Consider the following 20,553-nt stretch of genomic DNA (forward strand, 5'->3'; position numbering starts at 1 on the left):
TTATGATGAAATACTGCACAAATAATACTCTCCTTCTTTTATTTGGCAGTGCTCGCAAAGAAGCTGAAAACATTTACTGTATGTAATATATGCTAAAATAAAAGAAACTCCTGAAAATAAAGCTATTTGATTTTATTGTTGTTGTTTCCTTCAGTCACAGATGCACTGTTTATAAGAACCAAGAAGCTCTCCTTTGGGGCATATGCTAGTTTGATTTGGTCTCTGTTTCTTAAAATCAGAAGTATCAAGATGAATACACTGATTTACCATGGTCTGGAAAAATTTAAGAATAAAAGATTCAAATGGTCTTTCTTTGAATTTAGGCTTTCTAAAAATTGGTGTTAAAATATTTATATTCATTTATTCGATGGCCACATTTCTGAAAATTTTTCCTGAAAGAAATGATGTTAAAACCAGATAAAGACTGATGCATAAGGCAGTTCACTTGATGCATCATTCATCACGACTGAACGTTAGAAATAAACTAAATAGCATGAAATAGATATTTTCGAAAGGTAGACTACAGATCCCTGGGGGCCCCTAAGACCATTTTGGGGGTTTACAAGAAGAAAATCACTTTCATTATATTAATGTTATTTGTCTTTCTCATTGGGTTGGCATTTGCACAGATGTGCAAAAGTGGGTAAGACTGCTGAGGTTTCAGCACGGATCACGGCAGTGACCCCAAACGTACCACTAGACCTTGTGTTGTTCACCACCACACACTTCTAGTCTGGCTTTTTTTTTTTTAGTTTCATGTAAGAACAATGGATGATTTCATAAATCTCAACCCTTGAGTCCATCTGTAACATCCTATGCTCTGTGCAAAAAGACGGGAAGAATGCACAAGGCACTCTGCTGCCCAACTGGACCAGAGGGTTGTCTTGAAGCAAAGTACTTGTGCACATTTTGAGTTCTAAGCTCAACTAGCCACTTTATTTTCATGGAATTTTATTTTTTTCCTCAAAGGACCGCCACCTAAAAACTATACTACTTCAGGTTTGTATAACTGGCAGACAATTTTTTTTTTCTGGAAAAGATATGAATGAAATTGTCATGCTTCCAACTGATCACAGCTGATCATGTTTGCTGCAAATAATAACATTCAAACTTTCAAGAAAGGAAAATAAATTTTTGGAAAAATGTGTATCTGCCACCATGAGCTCGACAGCTTCCCAATACGTAAAGACTTTTTTTGGATGAGATCCTGGTGGTATTTTGATACAGTAAAATTGTGCCAATATTTGGAAGATATGCAAAACTCACTGGACCAAAAATTTCAAAATTATCAACTTATCATGTTACGAAACAGGACGTGGGTAAAACAGATATTCAAAGGGCATGCTAGACAATGGGTCTTAGGAGAGCAGAGTGGAAGAAGTTCATTGATAGTGGCTTTAACTCTTGGTTGTAGCTGGCTGTTAAGATACTGCTGTGCTTTAATTCTTTACACAGTACTGAATCCTAGAAGATATTCTTGTTTTATCTGTTTATTATTTGTCTCTTCTGATTGGAAGGAGTGCTCCATGAGGGAAAGGACTTATCTACCTTTTTCATTATTATTTTCCTTAAGGCCTAAAGTAGTGCTGGGCTCAGAGAGGAGCGGTCCCATATTTCATGGTTAAAGAGAGAAATACAACCACCAGGATGAAGTTTTATGCAACTATGACCCTCTAGCTTACCAAGAATTTCTAATGATTTAAGAAAATTCTTCAACAAAATTCTTTTGTTTAAAAAAAAAAAGGTAAGTCAGAAAGAGAAAGACAAATACCATATGAGATCACTTATATCTGGAATCTAACATACGGCAGAAATGACCCTTTCCACAGGAAAGAAAACCATGGACTTGGAGAACAGACTTGTGGTTGCCAAGGGGGAAGGGGATGCAGTGGGGTGGACTGGGAATTTGGGGTTAACAGAGGCAAACTATTGCCTTTGGAATGGATAAACAATGAGATTCTGCTGGGGTCTATGTCTAGTCACTTACGATGGAGCAGGACAATGTGAGAAAAAAGAATGTATACATGTTAAGAAAAAGATTCAAAAAATTTTTGTGCAGGCATATCTAATATGCAATATATAAAACATGTTATATAGCATATACCACATGATACCTTACACAGTGTGTGTGTGTGTGTGTGTGTGTGTGTGTGTGTGTGTGTGTGTGTAGGGGGTGTATTTATAGGTGCCCCCAAACAGGTAAACGGACAGGATTGATGAGAAGAGGAGGTTGGGGAAGACCCCGGCAAAGCTATGCAGCTTGGTAACCAGGACCCCGAAAGCTAACTTTGGGTACTTGGGGAGATAACTGGGCAGCTCAGGCAGGCAACTTAGTGTGGCAGGAGGCTGCTCCTACATGTTTGATATTATTTCATAGCATATTAGCGCTACTCCCATGACTGCTTCATGTAATTATTTACATAATTGAAAATTTTTGTTTTATGTTCAGTTGAGAAAACTGAATCGGGGAATGGTAGGCATGAGCTCCCCTAAGTGTCCACCACGACACACCTGTGGGTCCCTGGGTGGATTGGTCACTTTACAGGTCTTCACTGACAAGGAGACCGGAGTTGAGTTGCATCGTCGCCAAAACTCATCCTGTTGGTTCGATTCCATGACCGTCCACGTCATGACGTAAAGTGCAATTTAAAAGTCAGGAAAATTTTCTGTGGGCGCCTTTAATCCTAACAGTCCTATGTTGCTGCTGTGACCTGCTCATCTAGTTTGCTTAAAGTGCTTATCCATGGCAGAAAACCTCTTTCCGCTGGATTCTGAAAGAACTCACTTTTCAGAGGTTTTAGGAAAACAAAGCTGTGCGTTTTAAAATGATCTGGTGGACAACCAGATAACCAAGCCAAAGCTATGCTTCTTTTCTTCGGTGGTATTATTAAAAACACATATCACACTACTGTCCAAAATAGATGATGAATGAGAACCCACGGTATAGCCCCGGAAAATCTACTCAATCATTTATAATAACCTAATATATGGGAAAAAAAGAATGGATATATTTATATGTATGACTAATTCACTTTGCTGTACACCTGAAACTAATACAACATTGTATATCAACTCGACTCCAATAAAATAAAATGAAAAACAAACACCAAGACCACACATACTCCGGAAAACCAAGCCAAAGCTTCATTCAAGAAAGCTCTATCACCCAGATGTCTGGTGACGATGCAGCTGCAAGGAGGACGGGACATGAATGCACTTTGCCATTCGTCAGCAAGACTGTCCTGATCTGAATATGCAGGTTCTCAGGCGACTCCACGCCTCATGGCTGGTCTCGGGCAACAGCTGAGCTAGGTAAGAAACGGGGAGCTGAGGGGGGTCAGAGAACTGCCTCACCTTTGACTGTCACGTGGACACTCTGGCTGGTGGAGAGCTGGGGTTGAACCAGCACGTTGCACGTGTACTCCCCCTCATCAACCTCCTTCTGCACATCCGAGAGCTTCAGGGTTCCATTGTTCTCGAAAGCCACTTGGCGGTGGTTGAAAGGAAGCAGGTTAGAGTTCTTGTACCATTTGATGGAGTAATACGGGTAGCCAATCACACGACAGTGGATGTACGTGTCCCGCCCTGCTATTGCTGTGATATTTTTCATTGGTCGAATGCTTGCAGGCCCTGGAGAGACACAGAGAAACTCTTGAAAATAATTTTAAGGGTACAACTTACGTGTGGGCATGGGTACCCTTTTCCTTGAGTTAAAAATGTAGATTATTTGTTGTTCAATCAAACAACGTTTCTGTGCATTTGGCATTTTCTACCAGGAAGGGTTTTTCCTCCTTTTAATGTCGTGATTTTCAGGTGGACGGAATGAGTGTTAAACACATTATCATCTATTTCTACCAACTGTTTTGAATTACAGGACGACAGGCGATTTCATCCACTCAGAGGAACTAGCTACCCTGAACACTCATGCTCTCTCGGTGAAACACCGGGACCAAGTGGATTGCTTGGCTCGCTCTAGCAGATAGATTATGAAGATGGAGGTTATGCCACGTGCACTATGACTCGAGGTTAGATACCATGGGCACGAAGGTTTACCATGAATGCAAGGGACGGAAGAGGAGAAGGAAGGCGAGAGCATGCACAGCATCAACCAGGACAGGAAAGCTCCAGTGGGCAAGCCTAGGAGTACAAGGAGGAACAAGCTGACTACAGGAACCAAAAGGCCATTTCCAACAGGAGCCCGACCGCTGCCATTCCCGAGGAGGAGGGAGAGGGTAGGAAATGGGAGGCGCCGGTTCATCCGCTTGGGCATTCCAAGACTGGGCTCGGTGCATGCAGAAACCTTCTTCTCCACTACAATGAGTTATGTGTTTTTTGAGGAGCTGATCTGACAAGCACCTCTTACGTTTATTCGAGCCTGGTACAGGACGACTCCCGCCGAGTTGTTGGCAGTGCAGCGGTAGACGCCCCCGTCCCGGACCTGAGAGCTGGAGATGTTCAGGTAGCTGACCACGTTGCCCTCGGACGTGATCATCTGGCTGATGCGGTGGCTGCCGCCCTTGAGGATGGGGTCGTCGTCCAGGGTCCAGGTGATGGTGGGCAGTGGCGTCCCCTTCACGTTGCACATGAGGGAAACCGGCTCAGCTGGACTCACCACTTTTTCACTAAAGGCAGAAATAATTTTGGGAGTTCCATCTGCAGGAAGACAAATCACGGAAGGAAGTGGCGCATACCAATAATTAAGCAACAAGGCCTGAGTCTATTTATTTAACGATCAGGAGGCGGATGTAGCCGTCATCCAATGCCGCTCGAAGGTCTGGTTTTATCGCTACGGCCCAATTAGGACAAAATTTCATTTCGAATTAAGTAAACACCACATTAGCAAGTTTTAATAACTCTCTCCATATTTCCTGATCTGACGTCAGAACAGGAAGAATGACAATGCAGCTCAAAGGTTCATGGTAAACAATGTCCTCTCCCAAGTTTTAAGTCAAAACTGGCAGGTCCCCATCCAAAGTTATAAACATCAAGGAAATCCGTACACCTCCAGCCGGCCCTTTAGCTTTCTACTCTGCCCGAGTTAATTAGGGACTGCCCACCAGGAACTGTTTGGAGGAATAATGGGAAGACTGAAGAGACGGATTATCTCATCTTTATCCTTTTTTCATAAGAACTCCTCTTTTCTATTTTAAGGACAAATGATAAGCACATGTGAATGTCCATGAGGGGTCTGAGAATGGGTAGAAGTTAAATAAAGTTTGACCATTCCAGTGTGTATTAAATATCTCCGTAAGTATCTAAAGTAGGGTGGCAGGAGTTCCCTGGTGGCTTAGCAGGTAAGGATCCTATGTTGTCACTGCTGTGGCTGGGGTTGCTGCTGTGGCTGATGTTTGATCCCTGGCCTGGGAACTTCTGCATGCACAGACATGGCCAAAAATAAATAAAGAAAATTAAAAAAATATAAAGTAGGGTGGCCATATGATTATCATCCAGCCTGGGATACTTTTAGACTGGAACAGATACCGTGGACCATGATGCTAGAGCAGACACAGCCCAAGACTGTACCAGGGAAATGGGGAGCTTAAATCTTAGGAAACTTTCCATAGGAATTTCTCATATTTTAGACAAAGATCAAGTTTTCATATTTCATTATTTTGCTATCATGGGTATTGACTATTTCCCTCAAATTATTTGGCAGTAATCACAAATGCATGTTGCTTTTTTAAAATATATGTATCCATTAAAAGAGAAAGAACGAGAGGCACACATACTGGAGAAGAGTGTATGAAGGTCAAAAGAAGGAAAGATTAACCAGCGGGTCTAACAGCCTCAGGCCTCTAAATCAGCATTGTGACACTTCTTTTTTCTAGGCCTAAGTAGGTCATTCTGACGCCACTGTGATGACGTGCAATAGAATTTCTGAGTTTGGTAATAAACTTTGCTGGAAGAGACATTAATATTTTTGGTGATAATTTTAAAACTATAGTGAAAGATAATGATTAACAGATTTTTCTTAGTTTTCAATTTTAATTATAAAGGTTATATGTATTCATTGTTGGAAAATTTGAAAAAAAAAAAGCGGAATAAAAACAGGAAAGAACACGGAAGATGTCTTGCAATTGCATCACAGATGTGTCTCTACCTTCAAATACCCCTGTAGGAAGCGTTACCCATCACCCAAAGGCTGAGCCTGTTTCTGGGGCACAGAGCTGGGAAGCGGCCCTAATGCCCTCTGCCATCTTCTCATTTGCAAACTCCTGAATCTTAGCTTCCTCCTTCTGACTCATATTTTGGGGGCTGGAGAAGCCCTTCAAGAACGTTTGCTCCCCAGGTGCAGGCTCGAGCGGCTTCCCTCAGGGTCCTTAGACCACAGACGTCTTTCCCTCACTCTCGAGGATGATAAAAATCCCTTCCTAATGTTTAAATGGAGAACCTGTGCTTTCACCCTCAGATCAGGGCGGACACGGCCTTCGATACGCTGTGCGTTTAATTTATGGAGAAGACAGATGTCATCCTGACTCTTGCTCTTTAAACATAACAGCTCTTGATGCTTGGGAATGTTGAGGCTATTTTATTTGACCATACAATTAAATGTTTCTTTTTTTCTTCACGGTGTGTTACACTGTAAATTTCTTTTCAATGACTTTTTACACTAAGCACCGAAATCTCGTTTTTTTTTTTTTTATGTTTTGGAAAGGTTTTTTCCCAATACACTTAATTATTTTTTTGCAGATAAAGTTTACCTATAGTTAAATGTTTAGATCTTAAGTACACAAAGAGCATGAACTTTGTTAAATATGCACAAAATGATCAAGATAAAACCCATTTCCGGCACCCCACAACGTCGCTTGGGGTTCTTTCAATCAGTTTCCACCCACCACAGGCAATCACGTTCTCATTATGCAAAAGGAGCATACTTAGCAAGGTTAGAAATGTAACTTTGCAACTCGACTGTTCTCTAACGCACAGTCTGCCAACTGCCCAGTAAAGTCCCTCACAGCTATTTCTCTCCCAGTTCCACCAGCATCACGTCTTACATTTATGTGTGGTGTTTTAGTCGCTTTTAATCTGCAGCTTCCCAAATTGTTGTTCAGTCTTTGTTGTGTTTCTTGACTTTTGCTTTTTTTTTTTTTTGCCTTGCCCACGGCATATGGAAGTTCCCAGGTCAGAGATGGAACCCTTGCCACAGCAGCAACCCAAGCTGCTGCAGTGACAATGTCAGATCCTTAACCCACTGCACCACAAGAGAACTCTGACTTTGACATTTTTGAGGAGCTACTTTGTAGCCAGTTGCTCAAACTCCACTTGCTACTTCTTCTATGGTTACATGCAGGTTGTGGCATTTTTTTTTTTTTTTTTTTGTCTTTTTGCTATTTCTTTGGGCCGCTCCTGCAGCATATGGAGGTTCCCAGGCTAGGGGTCAAATCGGAGCTGTAGCCACCGGCCTACGCCAGAGCCACAGCAACGCAGGATCCGAGCCTCGTCTGCAACCTTCACCACGGCTCATGGCAACGCTGGATCCTTAACCCACTGAGCAAGGGCAGGGATCGAACCCGCAACCTCATGGTTCCTAGTCGGATTTGTTAACCACTGCGCCACAGCGGGAACTCCAGGTTGTGGCATTTTTGACAAACCCCATGGAAGTGGTATTGTTTTTGTGTAGTTACTGGCACATTTGCTTATTTCCTTTCGTGAAATGTCTGCTCGAATCTTTTTTCCATTTTTGTATTAAACTGTTCGCTTTGTTATTGCTTTGTAGGAGTTCTTTATGTCTATAAATACAGGTGTACCTATGTAATATACTGGATAAGATGAGGATACACACATATATACAATGGCATATGCTACGTATTCACGTATAGCATACATTATTCGTAAATGCGTGCTGAAGATTTTCTCCCATTCCATATTTGCCTTTTCGCACATATAATTATATACATATTAATATTAATACATATTCAAATTTACATATGTATATGTACATATCATTTTAATCATATCTAAAAGCTAAATAGTTAAAATTATAATTCTTCATGTGAAATGGAGGAGCGTCATAACAAACAATTTCAAATAATTTAATTTATATTCTGTCCTTCCTGTTATTCTGTTTATGTGATGATAACACTATGATACAGCGTTGTAACTTTGCAATTTTATAATTTCTCAACTCCTGTTTAACGAAATTGAAAGAGAGAAAGTAATTTTTCTCAACGTTTACTAACCTATTTGCCATTTCTCATGCTCTTTACTCCTACAGATCTGAGTTTCCGTTTCGGGTCATTTTCTTTACCCTGAATGACTTCACTTACCGTTCCTTAATACGCAAGTCTTGCAGCATCATATTCTTTGGGCCTTTGTTTATTGGAAGTATCTTTATTTTGCCTTATTTTGCATTTTAAAGACTGTTTTTAACAGATATAGATGTGTAGATTGGTGGGGGCTTTTAATGTTGAAAATAACAATTTTTTGTTTAAAAAAGGTAGGTTTTTGCTTTTCTTTTGTGTTCTGGCTTCCCCACCTCCTCGTCCCAACAGTGGCGGGAAATGTCCTCAGTGGAAATGTGGAATTGGCAGAGAAAGCACCCGACCTCTTCCCCTGGTTTCAAGGGTCAGAGTCTTCTTTATGCCCCCTTTCAAGGATCTCCCAGCGTCTGCAAACAATTTCGCTTTTCCCAAAGTTCATAACTGTCATCTTCTTGCAGGTTAATCTGTGACATGCTATCCTGCCATTTCCCTAAGGAGGACCTGTTTTTACTCTCTTTTACTGTTCCCACTCTCCCTGGATGCTGCTCTGACCGCGAGCCTCTAATTATTAGATTCCAGTTGCTTTCGACTTCCATTCCCGTTTCTTTGTCTCGCTAGGAACTGTTCCCAGATTCTTCATCGTGTCAATGGCCATTCTTAGATCCTAGTATTGGGGGGGGGTTTATAATCTACGTTTGTCCATAGCTACTACAGGAGGTTAAAGCATAAGGAGGGTACTTGTTAGAAACCACTTTAAGGCAGCAACGAGGTACGTATTTATTTGTAATTCCGCTTCTGCTCTCTTCTGCCTACATTAGCACTGTCCTCTCTCAGAAGAGAAAAAATAAAGTGAAGCTTCTTGTCCTGAATGCAAACTGACACGCGAAAATAGATCTGTGAGGAGGCTCGGTGTGTTCCTTTGCCCCCTCTTTTTACTCAAGCGACAGGCTTCTTGGGGGGATGAAAGCAGACATTACTGTCCCCGTGAGACCCGAGTGACTCTGAAATCTTTCTTGCTGTCACCCTCTGATAACCTGAACCCTTTAGACATCATTATGGATTATCAATATGCGCTTCAGTTTTCTTCGTCACAGGCGATGGTTGCCAAGGTAACCAGGCCTGGAAAGGTAATCTCTCCCTTTTCTACAAAGAATCTAAAAATAATGACTATGTAAGGACTGCAGGGCATCGCCAGCAACAAACTGGCTCTGTGTAAATTGATTACTTTCTGCATTTAATTATTATGTGGAGCAGTGTCAGGCTTTTAATATGAGTACCATGCCTTCAGCTAATTTTGCCTCTGCTTTGAAAAAACTCACTGTCTACAAGGAAATGCTTGAATCAAAATAAAAATATCATTTTAAACCTGTTTCTTCCTAAAAATTAGCTAAGTTTTAAAAAGGAATGAGATAAATATTCTCTTAGCACCAAGACACATTTACACTTATTTTCATATATAAATGGATTATCTTTTTTCCCCCTTTAGGCTATTTGAAAGTCACATACTTATTTTAATCAGTTGATAACAGATGAATTTTAAATTTTATATAAAGGCACAATTTCCAACGAGACATGCAAATACACAGATAAGGGCTAGTTTAATTATCTGCTGAGAAACACATTTCTCTCCCTTGTGTGTTGCTTTGATAGCCTCTTTCCCTGGCTGATGGATAAATCGTTTGAAGATATAAGTAGGCAGTTAAGAAAAGAAAACAATGTGACATACCTACAACCTATTGTGATACCACAAGGTAATTCCTCAAAATTTCCATTCACCTAAATCTGTGACAGTCTGGACCCAAAGAGGGACAACCCTACAACCCAGATGCCATCTGTTGGCTCCACCAAGCACGATACTGAAAGGCTGCTCTGAATGATGCCTGTAAGGTGGTGCTTCTCAACAGAGGGCTGTCTGGCCCCCCGGGGGACGTTGGCAATGTCTAGAGACATCCTTGGTTGTCATAAGCAGAGGGAGGTGCTGCCAGCATCCAGCAGGTAGAGGCCAGAAATACTGCTAAGCATCCTGCAGTGCCTAAAGCGGGCCTCCAAACCACGCACACAGAGAAACCCTGGTCTAGAGCCTGGTGGATTGTCAACCAAACCCTAAGTCTCACGTTTCTTAGGTCTGTACCTTGGGTCTAGAAAGATAAGTAGCTGTAAACATGTGAGTAAGCAGCATTTATGTTACTTAACTTCATGTTAAATCGAGTTACATATGTTAATTCTGCCATGGACAATGTTCTACTGACTTCTCTTTTTTTTTTGCTTTTTAGGGCTGTACCCCTGGCATAGGGAAGTTCCCAGACTAGGGGTTGAAATGGAGCTGCAGCCTCCAGTCTACACCACAGCCACAGCCAGGCCAGACCTGAGCCACGTCTTCAACCTACACCACAGCTCACAGCCATGCTGGATCCTTAACCCACTGAGCGAGACCAGGGAGCGAACTTGCCTCCTCACGGACGCTTGTCAGGTTCGTTACCACTAAGCCACCATGGGAACTCCCAGCCATGGACAATTCTCATTTCACTGGAAGTTATTCTTTTATTTGCCCAAGTTGGCTTGGAAAACTAGGGTCGTGTTACTAGCTGGTTGGATGGAGAGAAATCTTAGACGTGCAAGCCACGAGCATGGCTTCACCCTTCACTCTGGCTTTGTGTGCTCTGGGTTGGGGTTCTTTCTCAGTAACCCTGTAACGAGGCCCACTGACCTTCAAGGACCACCTGCACGTAGTCTTGAGCGGAGAGCTTGTCCTTGCGCACGAAGCACTGGTACGCGCCCCCGTCGCTTCTGACCATGTGATCCATTATAAGCTTCTCACGGTTGAGCCCCGTGATCCTCACGTTCTTCCCAGGGTTGAGGATTTCACCGTTTCGGTACCAGGAGAGCTCCTGGTCCTCACTTCCTGTCACGCTGCAGGACAAGGAGACTTGGCTGCCCACACTGCTTTTAACCTTCCTGGGGCTGATGGTAGCTTTCAGCGGCTCTGGAGTTGGCGATCAAAGAAAAAAAGGAAGGTAAAAACATCACACAGGGAGAGAGGATTTCAACAGCGTGTTGGACTTTTGACAGACACAGGCATCACCGCAGGCACACGCGGCACGTGCTCTGATTTCAGTGTTCATTCGAGGGGCACCCTTCCGTCTCGGAACACCCTCATCGCTATCTGTTTTTACACCTTCTTTCTCTGTGGAGAGAGATGGGGGTCGCATTTCTTTCTTACTGAGTACATGTACTGACCCACTGACAGTAAGGAAGGCTACATCCAGCAAGGACAGAGTCTGTGAATATTTAAATTCTACTTGTCTCTGCCCAGGGGGCATGAGTGGGTTGCTCCAGGCCACTCTCACACACATTCACTCACTCACGTTCCCTAGGTGACTGAACAAGGGCCAGTTACACACACTGTAGGAAAGCAGCGACATATTGGAATCTGCAGCCGTGAAACAGGTTTTTCCTTGAAAGGAAGCTCACTGCGTTGGACAGGGTCGTCACGTTCGTCCTTGACGTCCCATGTTTCAACAAACTCAATTCAATGTCCAAGCACTTACTGAGCACCTGCTCTGTGCCAAGGATGGGGTTAAACTCACAGGCGAGAGAAAGATGTGTAACCCTGGCAGAGCCACTAGCATGTGCAGTGCAGCTACTAAATTGCAGGTAGACGTCACTTCAGTCGGTCTTCGCACAGTCCTGCTGGTTTTGTGTTATCGTCATCTCCATTTTACAGAAGGAAAAAAACGGTTGTTCTGAGAGATCAATTTAACTGAATTCACTCAACAGGTAAATGGCAAAAACCAGTTGTTTGCCCCAGTTATTACTGACCGACTTCTCCTGCCGCCACCTGGTGAGTGATTAAAGGAGTTCAGGCTTCTGGGTGGATAAGACGCGCTCGAGGATGAGAGTAGTAACCAGGAGGCTCCATCGGAGAGGCGCACCGCATGGGAGAGGGTGGCCAGAAAGCCCTCAGACATCAGGGATGGAGGGAACTGAGGCCAGCGGATGAAGAGGGGGCACCTGGGAGAGTGGGGACTGCCAGGCTTAGGGCATGAAGCTCTGCCAGGTCTCAGAAAGTGCTTTGGATCAGTCCGGAGGCAATGAGGGGTCTCTGAAGGAGAAGCTGGGGAGCAAAATGACACAGGCAGTCTGGGACAAGATGGTAAGTGGCCTTGAGATTGGATTCCAACCAGAGAGAACTAAAGAAAGCTTTCTGGAGTTTTTAGCAGGTAAGTGCTACAGGCAAACACACTGTGGGGAGACGTGGTTGATCAACTTGTGTGGGACAAATGAGAGTGGGAGTATCAGTCAGCAAAGGGGCTCGGCAGAGGTCTGGCTGTGGAGCAATTAAAATTTGACCTAGGAGTGCGTGGAGGCGAAGAGCACAGCTGAGAAGCACCACGAGATACACTCTCTATGACTTGGCAGGACTTGGACTTAGAAAGGAAATCTAGCAGGATCCAGGACAACGCCTTTGGAGCGTTCAAGGGTGGAAGAGGTCTAGGATAACAAGAGCTGTTTACAAGGTAGAGCCGGAGGAGAGCAGTTTGCGGTGCTGTTCTCTGGAAGGGCCCGCTGAACAGCCAATTTAAGACTGGGAAACATGCTCATCTGACCCTCAACAAAGGAAGCTAAGGCCACACATGCATATTCATGGCTGTTTTCAGAGGGAGCTGGGGATTTGAAGCTATAAAACAAAAAAGAGCACCGAAAAAAAAGAGATTGAAGAAGAGGTTCTGAATTTGGAACCCAAGAACATGCCTTCTTCCTCCTGGAGAAGAGAGACCAGACAAAGGAGCAGTCAGAAGGGCGGATGGGAGCTTGACAGAAGCACTTGGAACTTTTCCAGAGGTGGCAGAAAAGTACAAAATGAAATCAAGCATAGTCAGAATTAAGACTTTTCCACAAAAAACTTTTCAAATGTAGACAATGATAAATGCCTTTACAGAGAAAGCAATAAAATACTCTGAGTGTTAAGCAGAAAATAGGAGGGAACAGAGAATGTTTTGCAAACAAGGCATTGCATTAGACGTAGAAAGATGGAGCATTTTAGGCATGTGCATTTGAAAACCATCTTCCACGTGGATGGAGCAGCAAGTAGGGAAGGGATGGGTTGTACAGGGAGTAGGAAGAAGTTAGTTTTGGTAGACGTTTTTTAAAGCAAAACTATGGGAAATAATGACCACATGGGTTTGAGATGACTCCCACACTATAGCAGGATATGAACTTTACTCAACAGAAACTGGGGCCACCAAAGGTGATTTCCAATGGTGTCTTGCTTCCTCCACAGGGTTCCTCAGCCACAGAAACATAACTACGCGGACGTTATCCTCCATTTCTTCCTAATCTCATCCTGAGCACACCTGACTGGCGTTTGTAGGACTCGGCCTGGGCAGCTGATGCCAGGCAGCCACTGGGATATTTACGTTAAATGTGTTCACTTGGTCTGGTATTGTGCTAAAGCAGTCTGCACCCAGGGCGACAGGGACGAGGCGGTTCCATAAACAGACATAAGGCTGGGGAAAAAAGCCAGGGTAAGAAAATGCCTCCCTTCTCAACGCCAGACTCTTGTGTTCTGTTTGTTCAGTTCTGTTCATCACATTTCTATCTAGACAAAGAGGACATCACACTGGCAACGAAGAGCCATGTGTTTTGTCCAAAATCCTGCCGCTCATTTCTGGCTGCGTGATCCTGAGTAACTCAATTTGATTTGGTTTCTGCACGAGTGAAATTAGAGTTTTTAAACTAAATTAGACTGCCTCCCCTACGGTCACATCCCTCCTTCCCCCAAGTCTGCCTTCAGTATCCTTCTCAACATCCTCCTCCAGTCGGCCCTACCAATCAATTAAGATGCGATAGGTCCACATTTGGAGCATCCATGCTCGGACTAATCTATAGTACTGAGTCCAAGTCCAATAGCTGGAAAATTACAGCCCCCTGTATAGCTGACAATAGCCCCACTTGGGAATTTAAAGCAGGTTCTGGAAACAGGCCGAGGACAACTGCTTTGATTTGATCCCATTGCCTGTGCTGACAGCGAAATTCTGCTCCTCTTGCTCCCGGGGTTTACAGGCAGGATGGCCATTCTGAATCCACAGCTCATGTTGCCTTGGGAATGCATCCCGGGCCCCCCGACTCTCCAGTCCTATAACCTTGAGCAATTTGAACCATAACTTCCTCACCAGCACGATGGTGCTAATATGGGTCTCGGCGGGCCTGCTGCGTGCCTTAGCGGGGGTTGGAGAAAAAGCACAGAGGTCAGCGCCAAACAAGAGCTCCGCTGGCGGCAGCAAATGTCACCACTGCAAGTTACCATCTGACTTACGTTTCACGTACAGGCGGCCTATCACCTTAGCGGTTCCGTATCTGTTGGACACTTCACACACGTAGCTGCCTGAGTCCGATGGACGAGTGTTCTCAATAAGCAGCCCCGTCACGGTTTTCTGGAACCTTCCAGAAAGTTCCAGGGGCATGTTGTCCTTCAGCCAGCGGTAATCGGGCTCAGGGTGCCCAAGCGCTTTGCAAGGCAGCTCCACACGCTGCCCTGCCATGGCTTTGCGATGATCGAACCCATCCAGTATGGATGGGGCTGAGTTCGCTGGGTCTGCAGAAGAAAAGAAAAAACTCTTTGATGTGGTTAATGAGTTAAAGTGAGCCTTTAGAATCATAGGGCCTCATATATAATTCAAATTCTACGTCTCTTTCCAACGATTGGTACAGATCTTTAAGATTACACACATGAACAGAAATAAAAAGCCCTATCCACATTTATTTTTCTGAGAATTTGCAAAAGGGTGGAGCAGATATATCTTTGGTGATAACTAAAGAAGATGTGCAAATGGCAGATAAGCACGTGCCATTAGCCATTAGCATAATGCCAATTACAGTCACAGCGAGCTGCTACAGCACGCTCACTAGGATGGCTATGATAAAACCACAAACACTTCTCCGCCCACCTGTGTTCTCCGTAACCGTAGGTTTGTTTTCAAAGTCTGTGAGTCTGTTCCTTTTCTGTAAATAAGTTCGTTTATATATTTTTAGATTCCACATACATATAAGTGGTATCATATAATGTTTGTCTTTCACCGTCTAACCTCACTTATATGATAATCTCTAGATACATCCATGATACTGCAAGTGGCATTATTTCATTCTTTCTTTAGGGTGGGGGAGGGATGGACGGGGGTGGGTGTTGGGACTGACACAGGTACACTGAGGTCTACGGAATGACTGGCCAACGGGACCCGCTGTCCAGCACAGGGAACTCTACCCAATGTTCTGTGATCATCTAAGCGGGGAACGAATCTGAAAAAGAATGGGTGGGGTATGTGTACAACTGAATCACTTTGCTGTACAGCAAAAATCACCACAACATTGCAAATCAACTATACCTCAATAAAACTTTTAAAAATGAAAAAAAAAAAAAACCCGCAAACAATAGGAAGTGCCCCCTGCGAAGAAGTGGAGAAGAAACTGGAACCTCCATGCACTGTTGACGCCAATGTAAAATGATGCAGCCACTTGGAAAAGCAGTTTGGCAGTTTTTCAAATTGTTAAAATTCAATTTACCATAAGGCGCCATAGCTCAACTCCTAGGTATCTACTTTGGACAAAAGAAAACCTACGTTCTCTCAAAGATTTGTTCACGAATGTCCACAACATCATCATTCAGAACAGCCCGGAGTGGAAACAGTCTCAAGGGCCCTTCTTCAGTGACGAGATGAACAAAATGTGGACGAACACACACACTGCCCAGCGATGCACAATAGTCAGCCGCTGCCATAGGATGCAGTGAGGATGGGCCTCAAAAGATGATACTAATGAAAGAAGCCTGATACAAAGCCACATACTGTAGCATTTGATTTATAGGAAAGACACAGAAGAGGCAAATCTACAAAGACAGACACTAGATTACTAGCTGCCTGCACCTGGGACTGAAGTTGACTGCAAATGGGCAGTAGGGATCTTTTCGGATGATAAAAAAAATGTTCTAAAGTTGGATTAGAACTCTACATACTTACTGAAATCATTGATTTGTATACTTAAAATTAGTGAAGTGTATGGTCAGTAAATTAAATCTCAATCAAACTATTTTATCAAGAAGGAATGGAGCATTTATTTTATTTTATTTTTTCATTTCTTTTTTTATGAGGATCATCACAATCCAATTTTATAGGATTTCCCTCCCACAACCCAAGCACTATTTATATTTTAAATAGACAAGCACTATTTATGTCTTAAGTAGACAACTTCAGCAGTGCTGGAGATCTGCTCACAGGGGGATGTGTGGTCATGTACAGAATCAGAGCAACCACACAACACTGGATTTAATTCCCAACCCCTTGTCTTCAAACATTTCATCTATAATTTTAAAAATTAGACTTCATCACAAAATTTGCAAATTCACATAAAAGAAGAGAAAATAATATAACTCATCCTGTACATCCATCATTAAATGCAACAGACATCACAATGTGTTTATCCTTCATCTGTGTATTTCTCTAGTCTTTGCTTTTGGTTCTAACATACCTGAGTCAAGTCATAAACTTCTGTTATCTATCATTGCATTATTAGTATGTTTCTCAAATGAAAACAAGAGTTTTCTTATATAACCACAATGTCTACACACACACACACACACACACATACATATATTTACATATATACATATATGACACACACATATATGGATATACACATACATGTATGTACAGATGGATATACACACATATATGCATGTATATATGGGTTTGGGGGTTTTGTATTCAGTCAGTCACTCTGTGTCTTTTGATTGGAACGTTAGTACATTTACATTTAAGTAATTATCCATAGGTACCTACTTACTGTCATTGTCTACTGTTTTCTGATGGCTTTTGTGGTTCTTTTCTCTCTTCTCTGGTGGGTTGATGACTGTCTGTAGTGTTATGTGTGGATAACTTCTCTTTTCCTTTGTACCTGATCTCAGTTTCTGGTGTGTGGTTACCATAAATAACCAGGTTAAGTTGATGAGCTCTTAACAATCCTGCATTTTTACTTGCCACCGTGTTCAATATTTTTGACTTTATACTTTATTTATTTATTCATTTATTTACTTATTTATTTTACAACTGCACATGCAGCATACGGAAGTTCTCAGTCTAGGGGTCCAATTGAAGCTGCAGCTGCTGGCCTACACCACAGCCATGGCAATGCCAGATCTGAGCCGCATCTGCAACCTTCGCTGCAGCTTGTAGAAACGCTGGATCCTTAACCCACTGAGCAAGGTCAAGGATCGAACTTGCATCCTCATCGATACTAGTTGGATCTTAACCCACTGAGCCACAATAGGAGCTCTTGACTTTATATTTTCTCATGTTGGGTATCCCTTAATTTCTTATTGTGTATATGGAAGATTTTACTGCTTTTGTCTTTGTAAACTTGTTACTAGAGTTATAATTAACTGATTTACTACCTTTACTATATGTTCTCCTTTACCAGGAAGATTTTTCCTTCGTAATTTTTGTATTTCTAGATGTGGTTTTTTCTTCGAGGCTCAGAGAATTCCCTTTAACATTCTTTGTAAAACAGATTAGTGGTGAAATCTTTAACTTTTGCTTGTCTGTGAAACTCTTTATCTCTCCTTTGTAGAATATTCTTTTTTTCACTTTCATCACTTTAAATACATCATGCCACTCCCTTCGGCCTGCAAAGTTTCTGATGAAAAGTCATATGATAGTCTCATGGGAGTTCCTTTGAATTTAACTGGTTCCTATTTAACTGTTTAAGATTCTCTCTTTAGCTTTAATCTATGAAATTTTAATTGTGTCTTGGTGTCAACCCCTTTGGTTCCTCTTCTTCTGTAATTCTCTGCTTCCTAGATCTGGATATTTGTTTACTTTTCTAAGTTAGAGAAATTTTCAAGTTTTATTTCTATTATTTCTTCAAGTAATTTTTCTGCTCCTCTCTCTCTCTTTCTTCTGGGAGCCCTATGAGGTGAATGTCAGTAAGCTTGATTTTGTCCCAGAGGTCTCTTAAACTGTCTTCATTTTAAACTTATTTTTCCTTTTTTTTCAGTTCAACTTGGGCGATTTCCAATACTCTGTCTTCTAGTTCACTTATCTCTTCCTCTATATAATCTAATCTACTGCTGATTCCTTCTAGTGTATTGTTTATTTCGGTTATTGTATTCATCAGTTCTGTTTGGTTCTTCTGTTTTCTAATTCTTTTTTGGACTTCTCACCATGTTCATCCAGTTTTCTCTTAATTAGTTGAGCATCTTTATGATTGTAACCTTGAGCCCTTTACTGGGTAGGTTGTTATCTCCACTTAGTTCTTATTCTGAAATCTCATCTTGTACTTTCATTGGCAATATATTCCTCATATGCCTCATTTTGCCTAATTTTCTATTTTTATTCCTATATGCTAGGTAGGTCAGGTATATTTCCTGATCTTGGAGAAATGGTCTTATGTAGGATATGTCCTATGGGGCCCAGCAGCACACTTTCCTCTGGTCATTGGAGCTACATGTTCTAGGGGTGCCTCCTATGTGGGCTTCATGGGCCCTTGTGTTGGGTGGGGCCAACTACTGTGAGTGCACTGGTAGGCAGGCAGCCCCTGCCACAGTAGAGGCTGCTGCCTCATTGGTTGGTGGAGCTGGCTGTCTATGTGCCTGGCTTATAGCCTATAGGGGCTGGTCCAGGGGCTGCTGTCAATTGGATGATAGGCAGGTAAACCTCTAGCAGTAACAGGTAAGAAAGAGGACATTATTTTTGCTCTAATTTCTATTGCTTTGGGAGACTGACCTGAGAAAATATTCATAATGTTGATGGGACCTCATCAAACTGAAAAGCTTTTGCACAGCAAAGGAAACCAAAAAGAAAACAAAAAGACAACTTACAGAATGAGAGAAAACAGTTTCAAATGATGCAACTGAAAAGGGCTTAATCTCTAGAATATATAAGCAACTTATACAACTCAACAGCAAAAAAACCAATCAATCAATGGAAAAATGGGCAAAAGACCTGAATAGACATTTCTCCAAAGAAGATATACAGATGGCCAACAAACACGTGAAAAAATGCTCAACATCGCTGATTATACGAGAAATGCAAATCAAAACTACCATGAGATACCACCTCACACCTGTCCTAATGGCCATCATTAATAAATCCACAAATAACAAGTGCTGGAGGGGCTGCGGAGAAAAGGGAACCCTCCTGCACTGCTGGTGGGAATGTAAACTGGTACAGCCACTATGGAGAACAGTTTGGAGATACCTTAGAAATCTATCCATAGAACTTCCATATGACCCTGCAATCCCACTCTTGGGCATCTATCCGGACAAAACTCTACTTAAAAGAGACACATGCACCCGCATGTTCATTGCAGCACTATTCACAATAGCCAGGACATGGAAACAATCCAAATGTCCATCAACGGATGATTGGATTCGGAAGAGGTGGTATATATACACAATGGAATACTACTCAGCCATAAAAAAGGATGACATAATGCCATTTGCAGCAACATGGATGGAGCTAGAGAATCTCATACTGAGTGAAATGAGCCAGAAAGACAAAGACAAATACCATATGATATCACTTATAACTGGAATCTAATATCCAGCACAAATGAACATCTCCTCAGAAAAGAAAATCATGGACTTGGAGAAGAGACTTGTGGTTGCCTGATGGGAGGGGGAGGGAGTGGGAGGGATCGGGAGCTTGGGCTTATCAGTCACAACTTAGAATAGATTTACAAGGAGATCCTGCTGAATAGCATTGAGAACTATGTCTAGATACTCATGTTGCAAAAGAAGAAAGGGTGGGGGAAAAATGTAATTGTAATGTATACATGTAAGGATAACCTGACCCCCTTGCTGTACAGTGGGAAAATAAAAAAAAAAAAAAAAAGAAAGAGGACATTAAAATGACACTTGCCAGCATTAATGTCCTCACAGTAGAATGAGCTCTCCAAAATTGCTTCCACCAGCGTGCATAGCCTTAGAGGAACGTGGGGGAGTCCCACTTGCCTACTGCCTCTCCAGGAGGCTCTCAAGAGAAGCAAGTGGGTCTGATCTGGACTCCTTTCAAATTACCATCTCTGCACTAAGTCTTGGAGCAGGTGAGGTTTGAGCTTTTGTGTGTGAGTCCTTTAAGAGTGGAGCATCTATATCCTACAGTCCTCTGGCTCTCCCATACACAGGCCCCCTGTCCCCCAGCCTTCAAAGCCATGTATTCTGGGGGAGTTTTTCTTCTGGGAAAAGGACTTCAAGGGTAGGCACTCTGACGTGGGGCTCAGACCCCTTGCTCCTTGGAAATAAGCCTTGCAATTGCGACTCTCCTTCCATTTGCGGGTCACCTACCCAGGGGCATGGATCTTG

The 20,553-nt window shown here is 42.6% G+C and overlaps 1 protein-coding gene across 1 annotated transcript in view; it reads right to left on the minus strand.

Annotated features, from left to right (window-relative positions):
- DSCAM (DS cell adhesion molecule) overlaps positions 1-20,553 on the minus strand; it is a 725,315-nt gene that overhangs the window by 305,515 nt on the left and 399,247 nt on the right. Inside the window, 4 exon segments of the mRNA XM_021071497.1 lie at positions 3,355-3,630; positions 4,357-4,653; positions 10,909-11,184; positions 14,518-14,796. Coding sequence (XP_020927156.1) covers positions 3,355-3,630; positions 4,357-4,653; positions 10,909-11,184; positions 14,518-14,796 — 1,128 coding nt within the window.

The sequence above is a fragment of the Sus scrofa genome, chromosome 13 (assembly GCF_000003025.6).
Source record: "Sus scrofa isolate TJ Tabasco breed Duroc chromosome 13, Sscrofa11.1, whole genome shotgun sequence".
In the NCBI taxonomy this organism is placed as follows: Eukaryota; Metazoa; Chordata; class Mammalia; order Artiodactyla; family Suidae; genus Sus; species Sus scrofa.